Source organism: Electrona antarctica, assembly GCF_951216825.1.
Source record: "Electrona antarctica genome assembly, chromosome: 12".
In the NCBI taxonomy this organism is placed as follows: Eukaryota; Metazoa; Chordata; class Actinopteri; order Myctophiformes; family Myctophidae; genus Electrona; species Electrona antarctica.
In genome coordinates this window covers 11,865,167-11,889,031 of record NC_136793.1, presented here as the reverse complement: position 1 = coordinate 11,889,031, position 23,865 = coordinate 11,865,167, and the positions used below count along the sequence as shown (strand labels likewise).

Sequence of the window (23,865 nt, the reverse complement as noted above, 5' to 3'; positions counted from 1 at the left end):
ATTCTCCATCTTGGCCCGTAGCACTTGCTGTAGCACTCGCCTTAGCCCAACGACCTTACAGGCGAATGCAAAGGCTCAATTTATGTAACTTGGATAGCATTTTATGTAGACATAGCACTATATGCATAGTTTGATTATACAGATATATTCCAGTTATGTTCGTAGCTTATGTATGATTCATGATAACTAGTCTTTATGTATATGATGTATCATCATGTTTTGTTCTTGCTTAATGAAAATCCCGCTGGATTAAGAGCGTCTGCTAAATGCCTAAAATGTAAATTGTACTTGTGTTATAATGCTTAGCTGTAGGTGCCAGTGTTAATTAATCAAATTAATTTAATCGATTATATAACCGATAACCGATCAATTTGTTTTTTTTAAATGTAAAAAATAACAAAATCTAAAAGCATTGTGAAGAAGGAGAGGTCAGATACATGAGCAAATTGGTGCCCATCGCAATGGAATGCATTGAAGTCAACGACAAGTGTATGAATAAACACTCATTTTTGAATTATTGCAACCATTGTCAAATAATCCGTTCAGGTAAATAAAAGATGACAAATCACATGTTTAGACTGATTTGCTTTAGTTTTACAATGTGCGCACCATACTTTTATTATGAGTTGTCTAACCAGCACAGAGACGTTTTGGCCAGACTGTCAGGCGACAGGACAGACTGTCAATTGACAGGCTGTCTCACGATGACAGTCGCATTTGAGCATTTTCATGTGGATAGAGAATCTTTTATAACCGTGGTTGTGTAGACAGGAACTTTTCTAAATGGGAGGACAAACGGTTTAAAAATAATAATATTAATAATACTCAGACAGTCCTGAGTCAGGACGCCCAGCTTGATACTGGGTACCCTAGTCTAAAGACTCTTCACAGCAGCTATCCACTCTGCGACTGTCGCATCCAGGTGAAGCACGACGTTAATCATAAAGGTAGTGGGCGCGTTAAAGCGTTACCATTTGAATGGAATATCTCTATGAGGAGACTACAAGATTCCCACCGATGCTTACTTTCCCAAAAAGCTGTCGTAAGGATTCATACTACATCGGGTGCACCAGGCGCAGGGACAGCATCCACTGCCTGTATCTATTACAGTATAACATGTGTGCCTATAATTTATTGCCTTAACAGGTCAGCTGAGACCCGTTATGAAAGATTCATCTGAAGTACCCATTGTTGTGCAGTAGGCCAGGGGTTCTCAACCCATGGGTCGCGACCCCTCGGGGGGTCGCCAAATTATTTTGGGGGGTCCCCAAAATATTTTCAAAAAAAGTTCTTTTTTTTAAATTTTATTTTCACGATTTTTCAAAAATAGCAGACCTACAAGTTCATAGCGCGCCATTCGGTGGCGCGCTATGAGCTTGTAGATCTGCTATTTTTCAATAGCTAAATTATAACAATGCTTAAAACACCAAAAGGGGTTCCCGCCCAAAATGGTTTAAGGTTATTGTAGCAGTCAATTTATATTGGGGGTCGGGAGGGGGCGGGGCGGGGGTCCCGAGACATTGCCAAAGCATTTCCGGGGGTCCCCGGCCAAAAACGTTGAGAACCCCTGCAGTAGGCTACGCTTTGTTTGTTATTCTGAAGGACATGTTCAAACGCAGCAGATTATAGAGGGTATGCGCGTGACATCATCATCAAACCCGGAAGTTATGCAGGAATGCCTACTGAGTGGCAAAAAAACTACTTTCTGGCCTACTTTCTACATCCAATCAGAAAAGTCCTATTTGATTGCATTAAACAACATTAAACAATGTTAAACTCACTTTGCATGTTGCTTTGCCACTCGATGTGCCATTCACTTTAAGCATGCGCTCTATTTCTCTATTGAGAAACCAGCATTAGGAATGCTGGCTGCATGTGCTCAATGCACAAAGATGTTGGTAATTAATGTATCTGTGCAAGCCGACCCTGTTATATACAAGGTGTATGTATATTACTCGTTCAAATGAAGATTAGTAAAGATAGATCGCTATGTGTCATTTTAATTAGACTTCCCCTAAAATGTGTGCTCGACCTTAAATCAGAAGTTTGACAGACAGACATACAAACTCCCTCAACAGCAGTCCAGCAGTAAACAGAAAAAAATAGAATGTTCAGGTTAGGATACAGGTTGTATCCAATCAGGAGCAAGGAACTCCACAGAGATCATTTATCAGCATCAATGTTACAGTGTTCCAGAACCAGACAGACAGATAGCTTCTCAATCTGCTATTTGCCACCCTAAAAACCAGCTCGATGATCAGTTGGCTTTCTCGTTCTGGGGCTTCTTGCACCAATCCCTCACCCCTGCATCCAGATGCCATGCGTAGATATGAGAGGAACACTCTGGCTGCTGATGACGGTGGTTGACTCAAACTCAAACTTTGTATTTAGATCAAATTAAAGGCTTCGCCGGTCGCCCTCCAATGTGCACTTAAATTGCAGTGTGCGTCAGTGGCGGGGCCGGGCCCGGGGCCGCCGGAGGCCCTGCTCACGCCGTCCTCCTGCTGATGTGGTCGTACACGACCACGTGCGCGTACAGCGCTGACTGCAGGGGCGTCCTGCTGGAGCTGTCGCCAGGTGCCGCCTAAAGAAATGGCCCCGTAAAAGAAAGAAAGAAAGAAAGAAAAAAAAATAACAGGACAAAATGGTTGGCAGGTGTCGGGTTAAAGGAGAAATCCACCCCATGTACCCTGAATCAGCCAATAATCCTGTCCCAACATAAATTAATTGTTTCATAGTATGTTCTCCATTTTCCCCACCCAATGGTGGACAAAGTACGGTAGCCTACTCAATCACAGTACTTCAGTCGGTCTGTATAGTATACCAGTGCTTCCCAAACTTTTCAGATCGAGACCCAAAAGAGAGATTAGACGTTTGGCCGGGACCCAAACTAGTGAAAATAGCAGAACGTGTCGCTTCACGCCGCGTTGCGAGCTTGTAGATCGGCTGTTGGGAGCTTGTAGAGCAGCTATTTTCAGGACTTCTTATATATTTTATATAGTCTTGGAATTTCATAGATAGATTTGTTTGTTTGTTATAAAGTTGTATACAATTATCTTATTTAATCTTTTGAAACAAGAAAATGGGATTCTCACTCGAGTTGTAACCCATGGTTCCCGAGCCACTGTTTGGGAAACAGTGTAGTATACTATAGACTATTTTACCAGGAGTATAGTATAGATACTCCTGATCACACATCATTAAATACAAGTGAAAGTTGTTAAAGGAGCATTCAGTGATTTGGGTGATTTGGAAAACCACCCAGTCCGCCCCGGTAACAAAATGTGCACATGCACACGCTCTACAGTGGGGGGAAGTGCAACAGCATGTGCACCAAGGCCCGCCCCTACACATGATTGGAGGAAGGCCCCTCTCATCCTGATTGGATGAAGGCTTTGCCACCCGCCACCAAAACTGAAACTAGGGTTTTTTGACCCCAGGGGCTCACTGGGGACAGGGAGGAACTCCTTATATGGTCAGCACACTCTATAGTAGGGAGGATTATCCAAATAAAAAGAAAAAATAAGTGATATTTGAATGAAGCGAAATCACTGAATATACCTTTAAGTCAACTTTGTACTTGTTGTGTTCTGAAGTACTAAAAGTATTCAAAAGAGAGAGAGACTCCCATAAGAGAGATTTGTGTTTGTTGGATTTGATTAGTAGAGAATTCTACCGTTGTCTGAACTGTAAGTGAGCGTAACATCCTACGGTGTGAATTGCATAGACTAGAGCGACAGGTAAAGAGTTCATATGATAACGTCCAAGATGGCGGAATACATATTCAGTGAGACACGAGAGTGAAACCTGTGATCAAAATCAGTGGTTCTCAAAGTTAGGTTTAGTCTATATTCTGATGCTATACAGTGTTCAATAACAAGGCTCTCCCCGTCCCTCTAGTAAACAGAAAATACATTTTCAGGCGGGTCACCAATTTCATCCAATCAGGAAAGATCGGATGAAAAGTGTTTCAATTCCACATTTGTTTTTTCCTTCTGCTCATTTTGTTGTTTCACTATCCAATATCCTGTGTGAGCTTTCTCTCCTGATTGGATGAAATTGATATACCGAGCTGAAAATGTATTTGCAGTTTACTGAAGAGCTGGAGAGATGCTCCCCACTGTTGCTGAACAAGCACTCTAACAATAACAATGATTAGAATATAGAACTATTTAACACTTAAGCTGTAAAATCTGTAATTTGCAATTTGCAATTTGCAATTTGCTGTAATTAAGCAAATTGCTAATAAAAAAGTCTTATTAAAGGGGATGTTAAGTGCTAATTTGACGTTTAATGTAATTACCAGGGCTCAGAAAAAGGATTTGGGGGCCTTGAGCCCATAACCCTGAATGGCAAAGTCCAAAACGAGCCCCCCACTTCAGATGTGAAGCCCGCAGCACAGCTGGGAGCGTTTATTTTTGGTCTCATAAGTGTGTCAAAAGTGTCGAGTGGGAGTCGACACCTAGCCAGCAATTACGTTCAATTTACACTTTTACCTCAAACACACTTCTTCTAAATAAGTCCACAGAGTCTTCCTATACGGTATAAGTTCAAAAGAATGTCCGCACAAAATAGAGTAATAAACAAAAATAAATTAAGCTATAAGGAAGAAATGAAAACGGCGAGAAACACATGAATTTCATTGGCTATCGCCTAATCGCCTGCTATCGCCAGTAGTTGCAATTCTGGAAAATTCGTCTGGCCGTCGCCCACTGTTAAAACGTTACAATGCGTCGCAACATGATGCTTATAGATTGGCCACGCAACTTACGTGCCAATGTCCTATTGTCTTTCATTCTTTCAGAAATAATTCCATTCAATCACGCAAAAATGTTGTGAGATTAGATTAATATTTTTCCCCTCCATTTTGGCTGAGATGGAACAAGAGACGTTTCAAGTTTCAAATCTGATTTCTGTCCTCGTTTCTAGAAGGTTCCCTGCGGACCGCAGTGCTTGGGGAGCTTGAGGTGGGTTTGAAATTGGGTTTGAAACTGAGCTTGAAACTGAGTTTGAAGCCGAGTTTGAAACTGGGTTTGAAACTGAGTTTGAAGCCGAGCTTGAAACTGGGTTCCGGGGCCTCTGGCACGGTCGGTTTGCTGCGTCTGGCTTCCTGTGTTTTTAATAGACGGCCTGGCCCGGCCGGGGCGGGGTGGCGCTCGACCACAGCAAGGAGAACACTCACCGCTTTGCCATTTTGGCCACACGAGGAAGGCTTTCAAATAAAATAAGAACGCGGTCATCCCCATCCCCCTCTCCCCCACCAAAGCTCTGTCTGCAAATTCTAAATAGTTTCAGCTCCGCCAACTGCTTCCCTACACCCCCACTCCACCCCTCCCGGCTCCCCCCACGAGACAGAGAGAGAGAGAGAGAGAGAGAGAGAGAGAAAACAAAAACATGTGTCAGAGTGATACTTCTACTACTACTGCTGTCACTCTGCCAGCCTGCAGGAAACACCTGTCTACATTCTCATACAGGTGGAAAGCAAACAGCCCCCCCTACCTCTCTCTCTCTCTCTACTCTGAACGACTCGCATCTGGTATGTGGTACTAATTAACGTGTGGTACAGTAGTTTAAGGCTCCAAGCAATTAGTCAATTTGGGATGAGTATTTCTTTACACATTTGGGTGTAAAAAAAAAAACGTTTCTGAAGATGACTTTGTTCCCCAAGGCTTCTGTTTCATTTTCTTTCGGACATGTTTCAGCGCAGCGCGGCACGACGGCGCAACAGGTGTATCGCACATGCAAGCATTCATTTCCAATCGGTTACCAATGGATCCACGTTGAGGATCTTGCGGTCTCTCTTGTTCTTGAAGAGCATGCCAGCGGGGTCGTTGCTGATCACCTGGTAGTTGGGACTGGCGTTGGCTGTGGACCGCTGTGTCTTCCAGTTGTAGAAGCTTAGAGGATAAAAGTCAGACCACTGTTATATAACTGAATTATAAGTGCATCGATCCATCGATCAATCATAAATCAATCAATCAATCAATCACCAGCTGATTTTTGTCGTCCCTAAGATGAGGCGCAAGCACTGGGGGGGGGGTGGTTACTCTGAGCATTCTCGTTTAACACGAATAGGAGCACTAGTGTGCTCGTGGCCCCTGGCTATATTCTCATAGCAGACCCCATAACAGTGTTTGTGCCAAGTTTGGTGCAGATCGGACCAACGGAGCAGTAAGTCCAGATGTTGTATTTGTGACGTACACCGTCGGTTCCGCCACCCACCCACCAAGGCAATTATATGTGCCGTTAAGGGTTAAGGGTGTTGCTCGGGGACACTTCTGATTACCATCTCTACCCATTCAGCTATGTCGGCCGCCCTAGCATCATGGTTTTGAAGTGGACATTTACACAGGATGTTTTCCTGTCCAATGAAAGGCCTCACAAATAGGGACATTAGCCTGCTGTCCAATGAAAGGCCTCATTACTGCTCTGGGTGTAATGACAGGCTACGCTTACGGTAAGAGAGTGCAGCGCTAACGGGCTGGACGCTAATCACAGTGGTGGAGGAAGTGACAAAAGTAATGACATCAAAGTACAGCATAAGTAGCCTTGCCGAGCCATGAGGCCCATAGGGCAGGAGCCTATCTCCTGTTTCTGTAGCGTGAGGCAGCTTGATGTACAAGTACACCCCCTGGACATGACGCTAGTATGTCGCAGGGACTTACCCCCAATCCAACCCTTGATGCTGAGTGTCAAGCAGGGAGGCACTCCCCCTTTTTGAAACTAGCTCCTTGCCACTTGCCCTACACACTTCCACTTGGTTTGAGCATAGATATATAAATCATAGAGACGGCACTGGATGGGATGGGAATCCCAGGGCCATCTCTATTATTTATATATCTATGCTCAAACCAAGTGGAAGTGTGTAGGGCGAGTGGCGAGGAGCTAGTTTCAAAAAGGGCCACTGGGTCCCATTTTTAGAGTCTTTGGTATGACCCGGCCGGGGATCGAACCCCGACCTCCCAGTCTCAGGGCGGACACTCTAACCACAAGGCCACTGAGCTTTTACAGAGTAAAAGTACCCAGTATGAATGGCCTATTTCACAGACATTTTCACAAACTTAGCCGATCTACAAGCTCACAACCCGCCGCAGTAAGTTTTGTATTCATAATCTAAATCTAAATCTATTAAACAGTAGCTAAAGTGGCCAAATAATTGTAGCGGAGTAAAAAGTACAATGTTTGCCTCTGAGATGTAGTGTGGTGTTGAGTGTTGAAAAACGTAAATACTCAAGCCAAGACAAAGGGTAGGCCTACCCTTTGTCTTGGCTTGAGTATTTACGTACCTCGAAATCGTAATTAAAGGACAACTTTAGTTTTTTTCAACCAAGGTTCATGTTTTAGTATGTTATTAGAGAAACTAAAAGATGAGTGTTCTTTTTTTTTCATTTGCTGCTTTCTTTCGTTTTAGGGGGGCATTCGAGCATGGGGCTAAATATGTATTTTTTTACAACATTTTATAGCGATTTCTTTTATAATTATTTACTATAGTCCTAATAAACCCCAGGAAATTTCATCTGGCCACAAAAGATCACGAGATATACTGAATGTGTCAAACTGATATTGAGCCTATGACACACAGTGTGGCTTCCCCCCAGTAGGCTACCTTCACATTCAGTAGATCCTGGGATTTTTTTGTGGCCAGATGTAATTTCCTGGGGTTTATTAGGACTATAGTAAATAATAAAAAAATAAATAATAATATTTTGTAAAAAAATACATATTTAGCCCCATGCTCGAATGCCCCCGCCCCCCTGTCAAAAACAGCTAAAATCCCTAAAATGAAAGAAAGCAGCAAATTAAAAAAAATGAACACTCATCTTTTACTTTCTATAATAACAACCTAAAACATGAACCTTGGTTGAAAAAAACTAAAGTTGTCCTTTAAGTACAGTACTTGAGTAAATGCACTGGGTTACTTTCCACCACTGTTCTCTGTGGCTGAAGCTTCCATCACATCCAGAGGCAGCTGCTCTCTGTGGCTGAAGCTTCCATCACATCCAGAGGCAGCTGCTCTCTGTGGCTGAAGCTTCCATCACATCCAGAGGCAGCTGCTCTCTGTGGCTGAAGCTTCCATCACATCCAGAGGCAGCTGCTCTGTGGCTGAAGCTTCCATCACATCCAGAGGCAGCTGCTCTCTGTGGCTGAAGCTTCCATCACATCCAGAGGCAGCTGCTCTCTGTGGCTGAAGCTTCCATCACATCCAGAGGCAGCTGCTCTCTGTGGCTGAAGCTTCCATCACATCCAGAGGCAGCTGCTCTCTGTGGCTGAAGCTTCCATCACATCCAGAGGCAGCTGCTCTCTGTGGCTGAAGCTTCCATCACATCCAGAGGTAGCTGTCCAAATGTCACACTCTAAAGATTCCCCTGCATGCAGCACACACACACACACACACACACACACACACACGCACACGCACACGCACACGCACACACACACACGCACACACACACGCACACACACACACACACACGCACACACACACACACACACACACACACACACACACACGCACTGCGCCAGAACAAAGCTGGACGTCGTTAGCACATGCAGCACCTAGTCCTCTGCAGCTTGTCAGCGATCAAACTCGTCGAACAGTGGTTTTCGAACAGTAGTTCTCAAAAATAGCAGATATACAAGCTCACAGCACGTCACTTTGAGCTTGTACATCTGCTAATTCTGAACATCTTTGAAAAAATCTTGAGTGTTTAAAATTATATTTTTAAACAAATGTTCTTCTCTTCAGGAAGAAACATTGATATATTGTGTATATGTGCTATTTTTGGATAGTCACCATATACATTCTTTGAATAAAAATGTCCAGTTTTTCCAGAAAAAGGTTTTTAAAATCGCTCTCAGGTCTAAATGGGTTGAGCAAATACCACAGTATAGAAATATACTGCATTACACAATTGTAGCCTACTTACTGTAAGTTAGAGTGCTTGAGTAACTGTATAGGTACTTTCCACCTGACAGTCCAAGCATTGTTTTTGGTAACGCATTCAATTGTAAGCTATGGCAGGATGATCTGTCGGAGGTCTGGCTATACAGCGTATACCCCTTTAGTCTGTTCAACACAGGTTCAGAATAGACTGTGGACAATTATGAAATACAAATTGAGGTTTTGTCTACCCGCCCGCCCTCCCCCTCCCCCTCACCCCCCCCCCCCCCACCCTTCCCCCCCCCCCCCCCCCCCCTCCAAGGCACAGGGCTAAATTATATTGTTTGAAAGTCGCTCACGTTGGACACATGCACATAACTTCCTCTCTACGCAAATTAGGTTTGACAGCGTTTTTCTGTGCCTATTTATACCGAAATGCCAAACGACAATTAACATTTTTTCGGTAGACCACTTTTATGCCACGGTGAACCACTTGCTTTGGGTAGAAAAAAAGAGAGAAAAAAATGGGACACATGTGAGATATTTTAATGCTGAACATGAAGAAAAAAGAAAAAAAGAAAGAGAGAGAGAGAGAGAGAGAGAGAGAGAGAGAGGGGGGGGGGGGGGGTTGCCTTGTACATGTTAGGCTTAATTTAGGCTCTGATAATAGCAGATCTACAAGTGTGTTGCAAACTTAAAGATTGGCTGGGGTGAAAAGGAGAGGGCCAAGTACAGACCCCTGAGGGATTCCGGTAAACGAGGATTTCAGTGGTTTGACAGGCTAGTAAAAAGACTACATCTATTCCTCCCAGTTCGCTTACAGCTCCAAAAGATCTTAAGGCTGCAACTATTGATGGTTGCTGACTCCTGAGCAGGGCCCACATTTAGGTCCTGAGAGCCTTATCTGAAACCCGGCCATATATACTGTATATGGCCCACATTTAGGTCCTGAGAGCCTTATCTGAAACCCGGCCATATATACTGTATCGTATGGAAACAAATCCAGAACCTTTTCAAGGAGTTTCACGACACGGCATAGAGTTCATTTCGTTCTTGTGGCGCACTGGGGTCGCAAACTGGGGTCCAGGGATTCCCATGGGGTCCTTGAGCGGGTTCCAGGGGGTACCTATTCCGGGATCAATACCATTTTCGGGTTTCTGATGCGGCCTGGATCCGAAAAAACTTTGTCATGCAGCCGGCGGAAACACAAGACCGGAACCGTCGCTGCCGTGCACCTCCAAAATGATTCCCAGTTGTGTTTAGTTTAGTATAATCATTTCGTTTCTTTTCGCATAATAATCGTTTGGCATGGCCATCTTTTATTCTCGTGACAGGAAAAGCGAGACTAAACTAAATTGATTCGCCTTAAGTGTGGAAACAAAAAAAAAAAACAATGCGACGCCAACCTGAACACACCACCGGAAGATGATATAGATTTTTTTCCAAACCGGATCACACGACACGGCTCAGGCGTTCTATACGTGGTGGAAAGCCTGCTGACACAAGGTTAGGGGGTACCCAGCAGGGGGGGTACCCCCTGGGGGTACCCAGCAGAATGACTGATAGTTAGGAACCAAATGGATATAGATCTGTAACTCTGAAGGAGTACAAATGTACCCAAACCTCTTTATTCATTCCTAGAACCCCCCCGTAACTCTGCGACTGTACACGTGGAGCCAACATTGACCCGTAAGTGTCCATTTGGTTCCAGCGTGTCTGTAATTGCATACCAAACTGCGAAGCAGAAGTACCTCAGAACTGGACGGGGCACCACACCCAGCAGACATATGGACCATGCAGTAAAACGGTGTGTAACGGGGCTGGAAACAATGACAGAGCCACCCCCCCCCCCCACACACCCCCACCACACCCGCCCCCCCGCCTTGATCCTCCTGTTAGTTCCTGCCTCCCTACGCGTTCACCGCTGGCGTTGTTTTACTTCCGTTGCCATGCCGACCAACGTGTAAGTTGCGTTGCAACCTCCTCGCCGCGCCGCAGCCACTTCTTTTCCAGGCCTAATAGCACCGGTCTCGTTACAAGACCCACAGGAGGTCAGACCGACCGACCGGCTGACCGGCTGCGCTCTGCTGATAGACTGTCAACCAGTGCTGTGTGACGCAAGTAAGCAACTAAGTACATCTACTCAAGAAATACGGTACTTTTACTTTACTGCAGTATTTCCAGGACCATATACAGACTACTTGCCTCTGACATGTGCCACTTACTTTGAATCTGTAAGTGTATGTTGATGCCAATACTTTTGTAGTTGTAGTTGAATGCAGGACTTTGACTTGAAACAGAGTTTCACAGAGTCTATATTGTGTTATTACTACTTTGACTCAAGTAGAACATCAGAGTAATTTCCCCCCCCCACTGCTCTGAACAGATAGTTCTATTACGATAGAAGGTGTAGTTGTATTGTAATCTTTTCCGGGCTAATATCACTGGTCTCATTACAATAGAAGGTATGTTCTAATTGTAATCCTGTGTTTAGAAATATTTTCTTAACAATGAAACAACCATTTTTCTGCCTACCGATATGTCTGCGGAAATCTGAATTCAACGTCAGGGTTTCAACGGCAGATAAAACCAGCATTAACAAACCTACGCCTGTACTGCTTTGAAAACCAATCCTAATACCATCCCCACAATTGAACAACCGCCTTATTATTGTCTTCAAATTGGTGATCACTTTGAAGATTCATTCACTTTGAAGATTCATGAAAATCCCACGGTCCGTTCTCAAGACATTTTGCCAACAGACTATATAGAGCTTCTAGACCGGCTACATTTCCCGCAAAGCGTCCCCCCCCCCAGAATTGGGACGCTGGGGTTCAAGTTAAAAATCTACGCGACCTCTGCCTGCCAGCCCTATAAAACCGCCACTGATTGCACGCTCAGAGCAACGAGAGTGCGTTTTATGTGTTGCGAGGTGTTGTGGCTCGATGTCAAGTCCGTGAGTGGAGAGCTGCGCACACACGCACGCACGCACGCACGCACGCACGCACGCACGCACGCACGCACGCAATCGCATTACATAATGCTGTGACACAACTGGGTGTTATACTTTGTTCCGCGTGAGTGCAACTCACGAGACTAATAAAACGGTGAGCTTGGCTAGTTGGCTAGTTGGTCACCCCATTCTGGCCCCAACAGGTCCCTAGAGGTCACCCCATTCTGGCCCCAACAGGTCCCTAGAGGTCACCCCATTCTGGCCCCAACAGGTCCCTAGAGGTCACCCCATTCTGGCCCCAACAGGTCCCTAGAGGTCACCCCATTCTGGCCCCAACAGGTCCCTAGAGGTCACCCCATTCTGGCCCCAACAGGTCCCTAGAGGTCACCCCATTCTGGCCCCAACAGGTCCCTAGAGGTCACCCCATTCTGGCCCCAACAGGTCCCTAGAGGTAGGTCACCCCATTCTGGCCCCAACAGGTCCCTAGAGGTCACCCCATTCTGGCCCCAACAGGTCCCTAGAGGTCACCCCATTCTGGCCCCAACAGGTCCCTAGAGGTCACCCCATTCTGGCCCCAACAGGTCCCTAGAGGTCACTCCATTCTGGCCCCAACAGGTCCCTAGAGGTCACCCCATTCTGGCCCCAACAGGTCCCTAGAGGTCACCCCATTCTGGCCCCAACAGGTCCCTAGAGGTCACCCCATTCTGGCCCCAACAGGTCCCTAGAGGTCACCCCATTCTGGCCCCAACAGGTCCCTAGAGGTCACCCCATTCTGGCCCCAACAGGTCCCTAGAGGTCACCCCATTCTGGCCCCAACAGGTCCCTAGAGGTCACCCCATTCTGGCCCCAACAGGTCCCTAGAGGTCACCCCATTCTGGCCCCAACAGGTCCCTAGAGGTCACCCCATTCTGGCCCCAACAGGTCCCTAGAGGTCACCCCATTCTGGCCCCAACAGGTCCCTAGAGGTCACCCCATTCTGGCCCCAACAGGTCCCTAGAGGTCACCCCATTCTGGCCCCAACAGGTTAACTCATATTCTAGAACTAGAAAAAGTGCCCCTCGGGGCACAGGTCTCCACCAGGGCAGGTCAGGTTGTGGCCTCCTGGTGGCGCTATAATAGGCCAATGTGAAAAGGGTGCCATTTCTTCATACGCCTTTGATGGCAATTGGATGATTTGAGGCATTTTGTTCCAAAAATGTGTTTTGCAAAAATCAATCTGTTGGTGGCGCTATAACAGGCCAATGTGAAAAGGGTGGGATATATTCCTCAGCCTAGTAAGAAAATGTGTGAAAGATTTCACGTAAATTGCATGCTGCGTTCATGATTTGAGGCTTTTGTTCAAAACGGGGCAATCTTGCAAACTGTGATAGCCAATTAGGATGGAATAGGAAATATCGGACAGATCCGGCTTGAGCACATGACCATAGAGATACTGTGTAACGATTTGTGAGATTTTTGGACCGAATCTGGAGGAGTAATATAAAAAAATGTGTTTTACAAAAGTCGGCCTCCTGGTGGCGCTATAAAAGGCAGATGCGGAAAATGCAGGTCAAAGGTTTGTCCTTGGCCTCTAGGGAGTGTGCATGCAACATTTCACGCAGATTGGTGCAGTTTTAGGTAAAGAATGTGAAAAGCTGCCTCATGGTGGCGCTATAACAGGCTGCTCTGGAAAATGTGGGGCAGAGGTTCATCGTTGGCATCCAGGGAGTGTGTGTGCAAAGTTTGGCATCGACCCAGGACCTGGTAAGCAAAGATTTGACTTAAAAATGTTACGTCAAATTAGGGATGCACAATCTGTAGCATAATCGGAATCGGCCATATCGGCCAGTGGTATGCTATGGATTTTTTTAACTAGTAGGGCTGTGTGCATAAAGCTCATTTGAATTGCATGTGGGGGGGCGTGCGACGGTGCGTGCGGTGTCTGAACTACCGGGGCGGCGCCCTGGACAGCCCTACCGCCAGCTCACCACTGATATCGGACATAAAAATGCCATATCGGTATCAGATCCGTCTCAAAATAATCCCGATTATTTAATCGGTTTTCACCAGCAAAAATAAAATGAAAAATGAAAAAATACATCAGTGAGTTCAATATAGTCCACATCGCGAGCACCCTTACAACGTGCCCAGAATGGAACACGGCCAGCGGCCAAAGATAAATCGCTGTCTGCCTTCGTTCAAAATGTACGCTTTGTGTGTCTCTCTCTCACTCGGATCGCACTGCGACACAGATGCGTGGCGGCGTTAGACGTGAGCAGGTGGGTGGAGATTTTTATCAACACTGGCTGAAAATAGCTGATCTACAAGCTCGCCAACACCGGTCAAGTGTTAGGTTACTAAGTATAAAGTATGAGAGTTTAAAATGAGAACAACGATAAAGGAGATTTATTTTCATTGATAATCACTTTGGAATGGTTGCGTGTGCAAACCTGCTTTGCGTTTCAAATGTGGACCACTGGGACGTCCCAGTTATCAATGTAGTTCATCTTAAATATGGCTGACCAGTGGTGGAATGGAAGTATAAGTACACATTCATCCAAGTATTATACGTAAGTGCAATGTCGAGTTACAATTACTTGCATACTTTTACTCCACTACGTCGCAGAGGAAAATAATTGTACTTTTTTTACTCCACTTCAGTTAATAAATAACTAATACATAAAACAATTAAACTTTAGTTACAAGTTACTAGTTAGTTAAGTTACGTTAGGTTGTTGACTAACCTATTATGTATCTGCATAATAGTAGTACTAATCTCTGATAGCGAATGCTCCTGTGGACAGTCCAATAAACAAAGGAAAAGAAAGTTACTTTGAATATTTAGATTATTACAAAATGTACATTAACCAAATTAAGACTTTTGTCTATTTGATAATAGCAGATCTACAGGCTCACAACGTGTCACATCACAACACATTATGAGCTTGTATATCAGCTATTTTCGCTATTCTATTTTTTTTTAGGCGGGGATTGTCAATGAAAGTGCTTAATTCTGTCTGTGGGTTTTATATATATTTAACCAATGGAGAGTATAAACAAATCTAGAGCTTGTGACTAAATCATAACTACAATGGATCCATTGGAGCACAGGTTAGTTATTTTTCTCCCCCATTTCCTGCAACGTCTTTTAGACATACAAGGTTTCCACCCGACAGCGTTCTGTGGATATATATATCGGAACGGTTCAAACCATGTCAACACAGAACAAACAGTTAGAATGTGTGCCCCGAGGACGCCGCAGCAGGCAGGCTAACCCAACGTGTGCATTCCATGTGTGCGGCCGGCGCAGAGCTGGACAACGCACGCCGCGGGAGGAGTGTTCGTTCTAGCTAGCACCTTTCTGGCAAATATTTATCGGAGCTGGCAAACTCTGTTGTAATTCTAAGATAGAATATCCCGGGGCCGCCCCCGCCCCCGCGCACGCACGGAACAAAGCGTGCAAGGCACGGCGACTAATTCAACCTTTGGAGCCAGGAACAGTTTCTCTTTTGTATTAAAACTTAATCAAGTACGACAGCAATGCAAATATTTTCACAGCGGAGGAATGGAGCCAGGGCTCACAGGTGCATTGCAGAGGCTGAGCATGGAGGCGGACGTATGCTGCTGGCCTCACTCTCACATCAACTTGTTTCTTTTTTCTACCAGTGCTGAAAGAAGTAAAAGTTACCAAAAAAAACAACGTTCAAAAGTATTGTAATCAAAATATATATAATGGGTCTCTCTTGGACTGATCTGTTTGTTTTTTCTCGTCTCAATCATTTAGTGCTGTGTTTGATTTGTCAAAATGCAGTGTCACCATTACGTCCGCAATTTCATCTACTAGGTGGCGCCTTGCCATTTTGCTAACGTGTCCCTCGGGTTAAGCCATGACTACAGTATCCCTGATGTAGTCTAGTGGCTTGAAATAAGTTGTGTGTGTTTGCAGGTAGAGCGGTGGTTCCCAAAGTGGGGTCTGGGGACCCCCGGGGGTCCTTGAGGAAGTTCCAGGGGGTCCCCACCTAAAGTGATAGTTAGGAACCAAATGGACCCTTATGGGTCTGTAACTTAAGAGTGTGTACAAATGGAACCAAAACGGACCCTAACGGGTCCAAACGGAATCAAACGGACCCTAACAGGTCCATTTGGTTCCATTTGTACACTCTGAGTTAAATTAACATTGATTTTACAATATAAATTGGAGTCCCAGAGATAAAAAATGCCATTAAATGGGGGGTCCGTAGCCTAATGCAGGTCCAACTGGGGGTGCTTGAAATGAAAATGGTTGAGAATCACTGCTAGAACCATAAATAAAAATCTTCTCTTATACCTGCAGGCATATCTTTTCAAATGGGGGTCCACGGGCTAATAAATGTTGATTTAGGGGTCCTTTGGGAAACACTGAGGTAGAGTATGATCTAGTGGCTACATGTTTTATATCAACATGATATGACACACTGTAAGAGGCTGAAGTCAAACCAATAGAGGGTACCCCCGGAAGTTATGCGAGAAAAACTACTTTCTGGCCTTGACAGCTCATACATCCACACAGAAAAGTTCTATCTGATAGCATTACATTACTTTAAACAATGTTAAACTCACTCGATTCGCCATTCACTTGATGCATGCGCATACCCTCTATTAAATACTACTACCTACTGTACACCAACCTATCTAAACCCCCAGACAGACAGACAGACAGACAGACAGTGTGTGTGGGGGGGGGGTATAGGACAGAGTGTATAAACAGATGGGGTCTTTGCTGGGGAACATTAAATAGACATCAGAGATGCTGGAGGCACATGTGGAGTGGCAGGAAGCCCCACACACACACACACACACACACACACACACACACACACACACACACACACACACACACACACACACACACACACACACACACACACACACACACACACACACACACACACACACACACACACACACACACACACACACACACACACACTGTGGGATAATTAGGTGAGGAGGGTCTCACGTGTTTGTGTGTGTGTGTGTGTGTGTGTTACTGTATTTGTGTGGGAGGCACACTGTAAAAACAGTAGTTTTGCTACTATTAACAGACGAAGAGGAATATAGTGTGTGTGTGTGTGTGTGCGCGTGTGCGTGCGTGCGTGCGTACTTTATTCGTTTGTTCATTATTGTGCTTCTTTTCAGTGATATCCAACAAATATACACTGTTTTGTATTAAAGAGATAGTTGTTTATGATCCAAATTATTTGGTGAATTTGAGGTGAATCCAATAAGGTAGATTGTCATGCATTAATTCCATTGTCTGTTTTGGGAAATACTTGCATTATCAATAAATTAAATACACTTACTGCAGCACTGTGACGTCATAAAGAGTGGGGCCATAACCGAGAAAATAGCAGTGGTCCTTGAGGGGGTTCCATGTGGTACTCAGCTAAATCAGGGGTTCTCAACGTTTTTGGCCGGGGACCCCCGGAAATGCTTTGGCAATGTCTCGGGACCCCCGCCCCGCCCCCTCCCGACCCCCAATATAAATTGATTGCTACAATAACCTTAAACCATTTTGGGCGGGAACCCCTTTTGGTGTTTTAAGCATTGTTATAATTTAGCTATTGAAAAATAGCAGATCTACAAGCTCATAGCGCGCCGAGTGGCGCGCTACGAGCTTGTAGGTATGCTATTTTTGAAAAATCGTGAAAATAAATTTTAAAAAGAATACTTTTTTTTTTTTTTTTTTTTAATAATTTGGGGACCCCCTAAAATAATTGGGCGACCCCCCGAGGGGTCGCGACCCACGGGTTGAGAACCCCTGAGCTAAATGATCGAGAGAGTTGGTAACCAAATGAACCCTTATAGATCTTTAACTCTTGAGAGTGTGAAATGAAACCCGACGGACCCGTCCACACCTCACAGGTCCATTTGGTTTTACGCTCTCAAGAGTTAAATTGTGACCTAATTTACAAGAAGTCTAGCATAATTGGAGAGAATAATAGAATAATTGTTACTTTGATCAACGTTTGCCTGTTATCTCTCCTATGGTAACCCATCTTATCCAATAGTAACAAAACATTCTTTAGTTTTGGGTCTGAGAGGTTAAATCTCATCAAATGGTGGTTCCGTGGCTCAAATACTGAATAAATAATGGACCTTGATATGAAAAGGGTTCCAATCCTTTTCATATCAAGTACCATTATTTATTCACTGGTCCACTGGTCTATAACTTCACCTTCTTATGACCACCTCTGATAATGTTCACATTCTAGCGAAGCAACGAGGGACATTCTGAGAAAAGTGTTGCACTTGATTTATTTAAGCAGGTCTCCCAGGAGGGTGGAGGCTTACAGCGTATGCCTTTACAAACGATGTTTATATGGCCCACTCTCCCGGTGTGCCTGGTCAAATAAATCAAGCTCAGTGTTCAATTCGCGGTGTCCCCCGTGGCTTCTACAGAATGAACGCAAACGCAGAAATTTGGGAAGCGCTTAAAAGCGTGAGAGGGGTGAAATGGGGGGAAAGAAAGAAAGAAAGAAAGAAAGAAAGAAAGAAAGAAAGAACACCCGGATGAGATTCACAGATTATTTTAGACTATATATGACCAGTGGTGGAAAGTAACGTCCTGTATTTAAGCAAAATTTGTATGCACTTTTATTTAGGAGCCTACAGTATGTCTATTTTTTAATACATTATACTTCTCCAATAGAGGAGAACTCAAAGTAAATAGATGCAAGTTACTTTGTAGATTAAAACTATTATTATGAAACGTTATGTCATTATCCATGTTATAGTGGATGGATGGACGCTTGCGCTGTGGTTGCCTAGTCAGTTGTTAGGTCAACCAGTCAGTCAGTCAGTCAGTCAGTCAGTCAGTCAGTCAGTCAGTCTTGCTCCGTGAACCTATCCACCCGTGTTCGGAGGTGTAGGAGGAGGAGGCCAGCAGGGCTGGCACTGGAGTCGTATAGTCCCTGCCTGGGCTGCGTGCTTTGTGGCTGTGGGGGAGGACGGATGGAGGGAGGGAAGGAGGGAGGAGGAGGGACAGGATTCCGACTCCTGCGGTGGGGTGGGGTGGGGAGGAGGTTTCTGCGTTGCACTGAGTGGGCAGCAGCAGCAGCAGCTCCGGCCGTCCAGCCCGGCATGCAGGCATCTGCTCTCTCTTAGTGGCAACCACACTGGGCTGTTATTGTTCCCGACAGAGAGGCAGAAAGACAAGGGGGGTGGGGTGGGGTTGGGGGGGATTAAGGCAGGGGAAGAGAGCCGGGTCCAACTGTTCCGATATCATCGATGAGTGGCAGAAAAACCCTGTATGTTCCAAAATGATTATTTTTCAGGAAACTCTGTTCAATGTCGTTTTTATTTTAGTCACAAGTTCACAAGTTAATACTTTTCAGTGGTTAAATAAGTATGAAACCCACAGACCACTTTCACTTTAAAAACATTCCCCCCCCAAAAAGCGAAACTTGCAGATCGACAATATGAAAGCGTCACAATGCGCAATCTTTGAATGCCAGATTTATTTTTCGCTTAGCTTTTGCCAGGCTTTTTCGTTATATCTTAGCATTATTATTATTTCAAATCGCTCCCCTGGTCTACCATTGACACGGACACGCCCTGTGTTCATAGGGAAAAAAAATCACACGCGTGTGAACTGAGTGGTGTGAGGTCTTATATAGACTGATCAGCTGTGGTCTGACGTAATGTCTGACGTAATGAAATCACACCCGTGTGAACTGGGTGACCATAGCAACCGTGCTCATTTTTTGAGCACAGACAGACAGACAGACAGACAGACTAACAAAGCCAGTTGTAGGAGTGGTTTACACCACTCAAAAATATGAATTATTCCATGTGGAGCTTGCATTCTAGAGTTATCGTCGTCTGAAAACAACGGGGGGAAAAAAACACCCAAGATGCAGCCATTTCCGTGAAGAAAATAAACAGGAAGCTGATCAGGATCTGATTTTGCGATTGGCGTCACGTTCTGTATGCTGTTCGCTGACATATAATTATTCTCCATATTTCAACTATAGACAGCATGGAATAAAAGACGTGGTACCGGGGAGGCACCACCAGTGACACTTTCAAGTGCTCACCACTGTATATTGAAATATGGAGAATAATACAAGGTATCTGCCCTTGATTAAGAAGGTATATGTTGGAAATGATGATACAGTAAGACAGTGGTTCTCAAAGTGGGGTAAGTCTAAGAGTGTACACAAGAATTTGAAACATTTTGAGTACACACAATTCTTGTATACAATTTACAATTTAGGCATTTAGCAGACGCTCTTAATCCAGAGCGACTTACATTAAGCAATAACAAAAAGCATGGCATACATCACATATATAAAAAGTAGTTATCATGAATCATGCGTAGACTAAGAACGTAACAGTGGAGTATCTATGTAAACTATACATACTATACTATATCCTATATTACAATTGAAAACATGTGCCCAAAAGCACGCACAGGAACAAAAGGCACCAGCTACTACGTCACTGACACGCTGCAACACGCTGCAACACACACTGCAACAACACACTAACACGACACAGCCTTACCCTCCGCGTCGATCCACGGCTATCTCCTCATGTCGCGCCGCACGGCCACACTCGACACCAGCCGCGTAACAATTGTCATCGCACTGACACTAAAGCCGGCTCCCGTCCACACTCGCAAACAATATCAATATCAATAATAAACACAAACACGCCACAAGCACCGACACCCCCGCCTAATTTGTTGCCACGTCTATGAAAACAAGCACCGAAAAAATGCCATTCAACACGCTACTTACACACACTACCACTCGCTTACAATACGCGGACCTGGCAACACTACATTCTCTCTCCCATTTGCTCAGAGCCCACCACGTGACCCACACAGGGAGGGAGACGATTGCGTGATGCTTCTATGTACAGGATTCTATAGGTCACCACTTTTGGTGTGACACACATACGGCTTCTGTTTACTAATATGCGTTGTCAACACGTGCTGAGTTGACAAACATTGACCGATTTCGGAGCAGACTGATAGTTTCTCCTTTACTACTTAGGCTGTGGAAGTATTCACACTAGGCAACTTTTGCATTTATTGGCATTGCCAATTTGGGGAGAAAAGGAGGACGAGGAGGTGATCAAGCTCCACAACACCACATTGGTAGGTAGCCTCAAGGCTGCATTTATTTGCCTTCTTTTTCCTCTCGAGGCTGCATGGGATGATGTGAACCCCTCCAGCAGGCTAGGGAGCACCGCTCCGGTTAGCGGAAAATGACCGCGGGGTGCGGGTTGCCAGGTTTTTTTATAAGTAAAGTATTTACATTCAATTAAAAAAACATATATATATAATACATTTTAATTTACGTCATATTTAGCGGCATTTCGACCAAATTTCTCTGTTCTTTGTCAATGGCCAATATTGAGACGTGTGGGGACTAAAGCTGTATATAGGAGGGCCCTCAAACACATTATTTCATAACTTTTCATCGTGCTCCTAAAAAAAAATGTGGCATTGCCAATTTGGGGAGAAAAGGAGGACGAGGAGGTGATCAAGCTCCACAACACCACATTGGGAGGTAGCCTCAAGGCTGCATTTATTTGCCTTCTTTTTCCTCTCGAGGCTGCATGGGATGATGTGAACCCCTCCAGCAGGCTAGGGAGCACCGCTCCGGTTAGCGGAAAATGACCGCGGGGTGCGGGTTGCCAGGTTTTTTTATAAGTAAAGTATTTACATTCAATTAAAAAAACATATATATATAATACATTTTAATTTACGTCATATTTAGCGGCATTTCGACCTAATTTCTCTGTTCTTTGTCAATGGCAAATATTGAGACGTGTGGGGACTAAAGCTGTATATAGGAGGGCCCTCAAACACATTATTTCATAACTTTTCATCGTGCTCCTAAAAAAAAATGTGTGCTACTAGCCGCAATTAAATACACAGTTAAAATAATAAGAAATTTGCGCCAACGACTGCGTCGACACCTGGCGTGGAACAAACGGGACGAACCGAGGCGCATATATGGATAACAACACTACACGCGCGCTGCAACACAAAACAGCTGCATACAACGCGTGTCACTGTGCACTTCTGTATCTGTGGACTTCTGTATCGCAACGCGGGCCAACGCAACTCTGGGATGAGCGGGCCGAAGGCCCGCGAAATTCTAGTAATATACATGTGTACTATAAAGTGCTATGACTACATAAAGTGCAATTCTAGAGCTGTCTACGTAACAAGCTATAAGTCTGTTTAAAATACTATCTAAGTCTACATAATGTGCTATCTAAGGGGCTAGGCTAGGGCAAGTGCTACGGGCCATGGTGGAGTCTGAAGAGGTGGGTTTTCAGACTATGTATGGGGGTCTCTGGCATAACATATTTTGAGAAGGGGGCCCAACACATTAATGTGGTGGTCATTGACTATGAAAAAGCACTTCTCTGGTCGACCAAAAACACGGTAAGCAGCCAAGCGAATAGAGAGCAAGGAAATATAGTCCAGAGCTACAAATGAATAGCAGGTAGACATCAAACCATAGCATCTGTTCTAAACAACCAACTAAATGATAGCAGGTAGAGATCAAACCTAGCATCTGTCTAAACAACTAACTAAATGACAAACTTCTGTGGTCGAGCAAACAGCTTCCATCTCTCTAAATAAACTGCATAGCATATGTGAACAAGTAAGCAACATACTGTACATCTGGAAAACATAGGAGTAAAGCAAGTAAGCCTTTCCCGAGCGATGTGGCCCATAAGGCAGAAGCCTAGAATCTCCTGTTTCTGTAGCGTGAGGCAGCTTGTGATGTACAAATACTGTACATCCCCTGGACATGACACTGTACTGTATGCGTATATTGTTTCTGTAGGGCAGGGGTTCTCAACCCGTGGGTCGCGACCCCTCGGGGGGTCGCCAAATTAGTTTGGGGGGTCCTCAAATTATTTTTTTTTCACGATTTTTCAAAAATAGCAGACCTACAAGCTCGTAACGCGCCACTCGGTGGCGCGCTATGAGCTTGTAGATCTGCTATTTTTCAATAGCTAAATTATAACATAATGCTTAAAACACCAAAAGGGGTTCCCGCCCAAAATGGGTTAAGGTTATTGTAGCAGTCAATTTATATTGGGGGTCGGGAGGGGGCGGGGCGGGGGTCCCGAGACATTGCCAAAGCATTTCCGGGGGTCCCCGGCCAAAAACGTTGAGAACCCTTGCTGTAGGGGATGAGTCCAGCGCCGGCTAATACTACACCCCGCCCTACTAGTAGTAGCTAGTAATGGGTGCCCGCACGCGCCTGCTCTAATACAGACAGAAAACCCATTCTGGCAACCACCTCACTAGTCATTCGACTTTCAACCCACACCTCCCGAGTTCGAATCCTGCTGCTGCCACTATTTTTCCAACAACCACAAACTACTTTTTTTGGCCAAAAAACAAATACATTGCTGGTTAAAACTGATACGTGGCTGGTTAAAACTGATATGAGGTTAGGGGAATTACATGGCTGGTTAAGACTGAGGTTAGAGTTAGAGTTATGTACTTGTTTGCGTTCAAAATGAACACAGCAGAGCGCTCCCTACCCTACTGACAACCAATCCCAAGCCCATTTTTAGACTTGCCACCTACAGACCCAAAACCCGCATAGGCTACTGCATGACACATGGACAATCCAGCCCTTGATGCGAAGTGCCAAGCAGGAATGCATTGGGTCCCATTTTTATTGTCTTTGGTATCGCCCCTACCGTTTGTATGAGAGCTGGTGAGAATTTCTAGGAACCGGTCATTTCTAGGAACCCCGACCTCTCAATCCCAGGGCGGACACTCTAACCACAAGGCCACTGAGCTGGAAAACATAACTAAAATGGATAACATGATGTATAACTAGCATTTATGTAAAGAGGCAAAGAATAGATCAAGGGCTAGAGCTCCCAAACTTTTCAGGCGACCCCCCAAAATAATCATATTTGAAATGGGGACCCCCCCCACCCTGACAAGCACTGGTATCAATAAATTGTAGGCATTACATTTAGTTTGACTCGGTTCCACAGATAAATATTGTGAAACAAC

The 23,865-nt window shown here is 44.8% G+C and overlaps 1 protein-coding gene across 2 annotated transcripts in view; it reads right to left on the bottom strand.

Annotated features, from left to right (window-relative positions):
* Positions 1-1,482: 1,482 nt before the first annotated feature.
* Positions 1,483-23,865, bottom strand: part of cfap299 (cilia and flagella associated protein 299) — a 123,766-nt gene continuing 101,383 nt past the window's right edge. For both annotated transcript variants that reach the window (XM_079516629.1, XM_079516628.1), the window contains 2 exons: positions 5,768-5,897; positions 1,483-2,584 (listed from right to left, as the gene is read on the bottom strand). In XM_079516629.1, the coding sequence (XP_079372755.1) occupies positions 2,388-2,584; positions 5,768-5,897 (327 nt within the window). In that variant the 3' untranslated portion in view covers positions 1,483-2,387. The remainder of the gene's footprint in view (positions 2,585-5,767; positions 5,898-23,865) is intronic.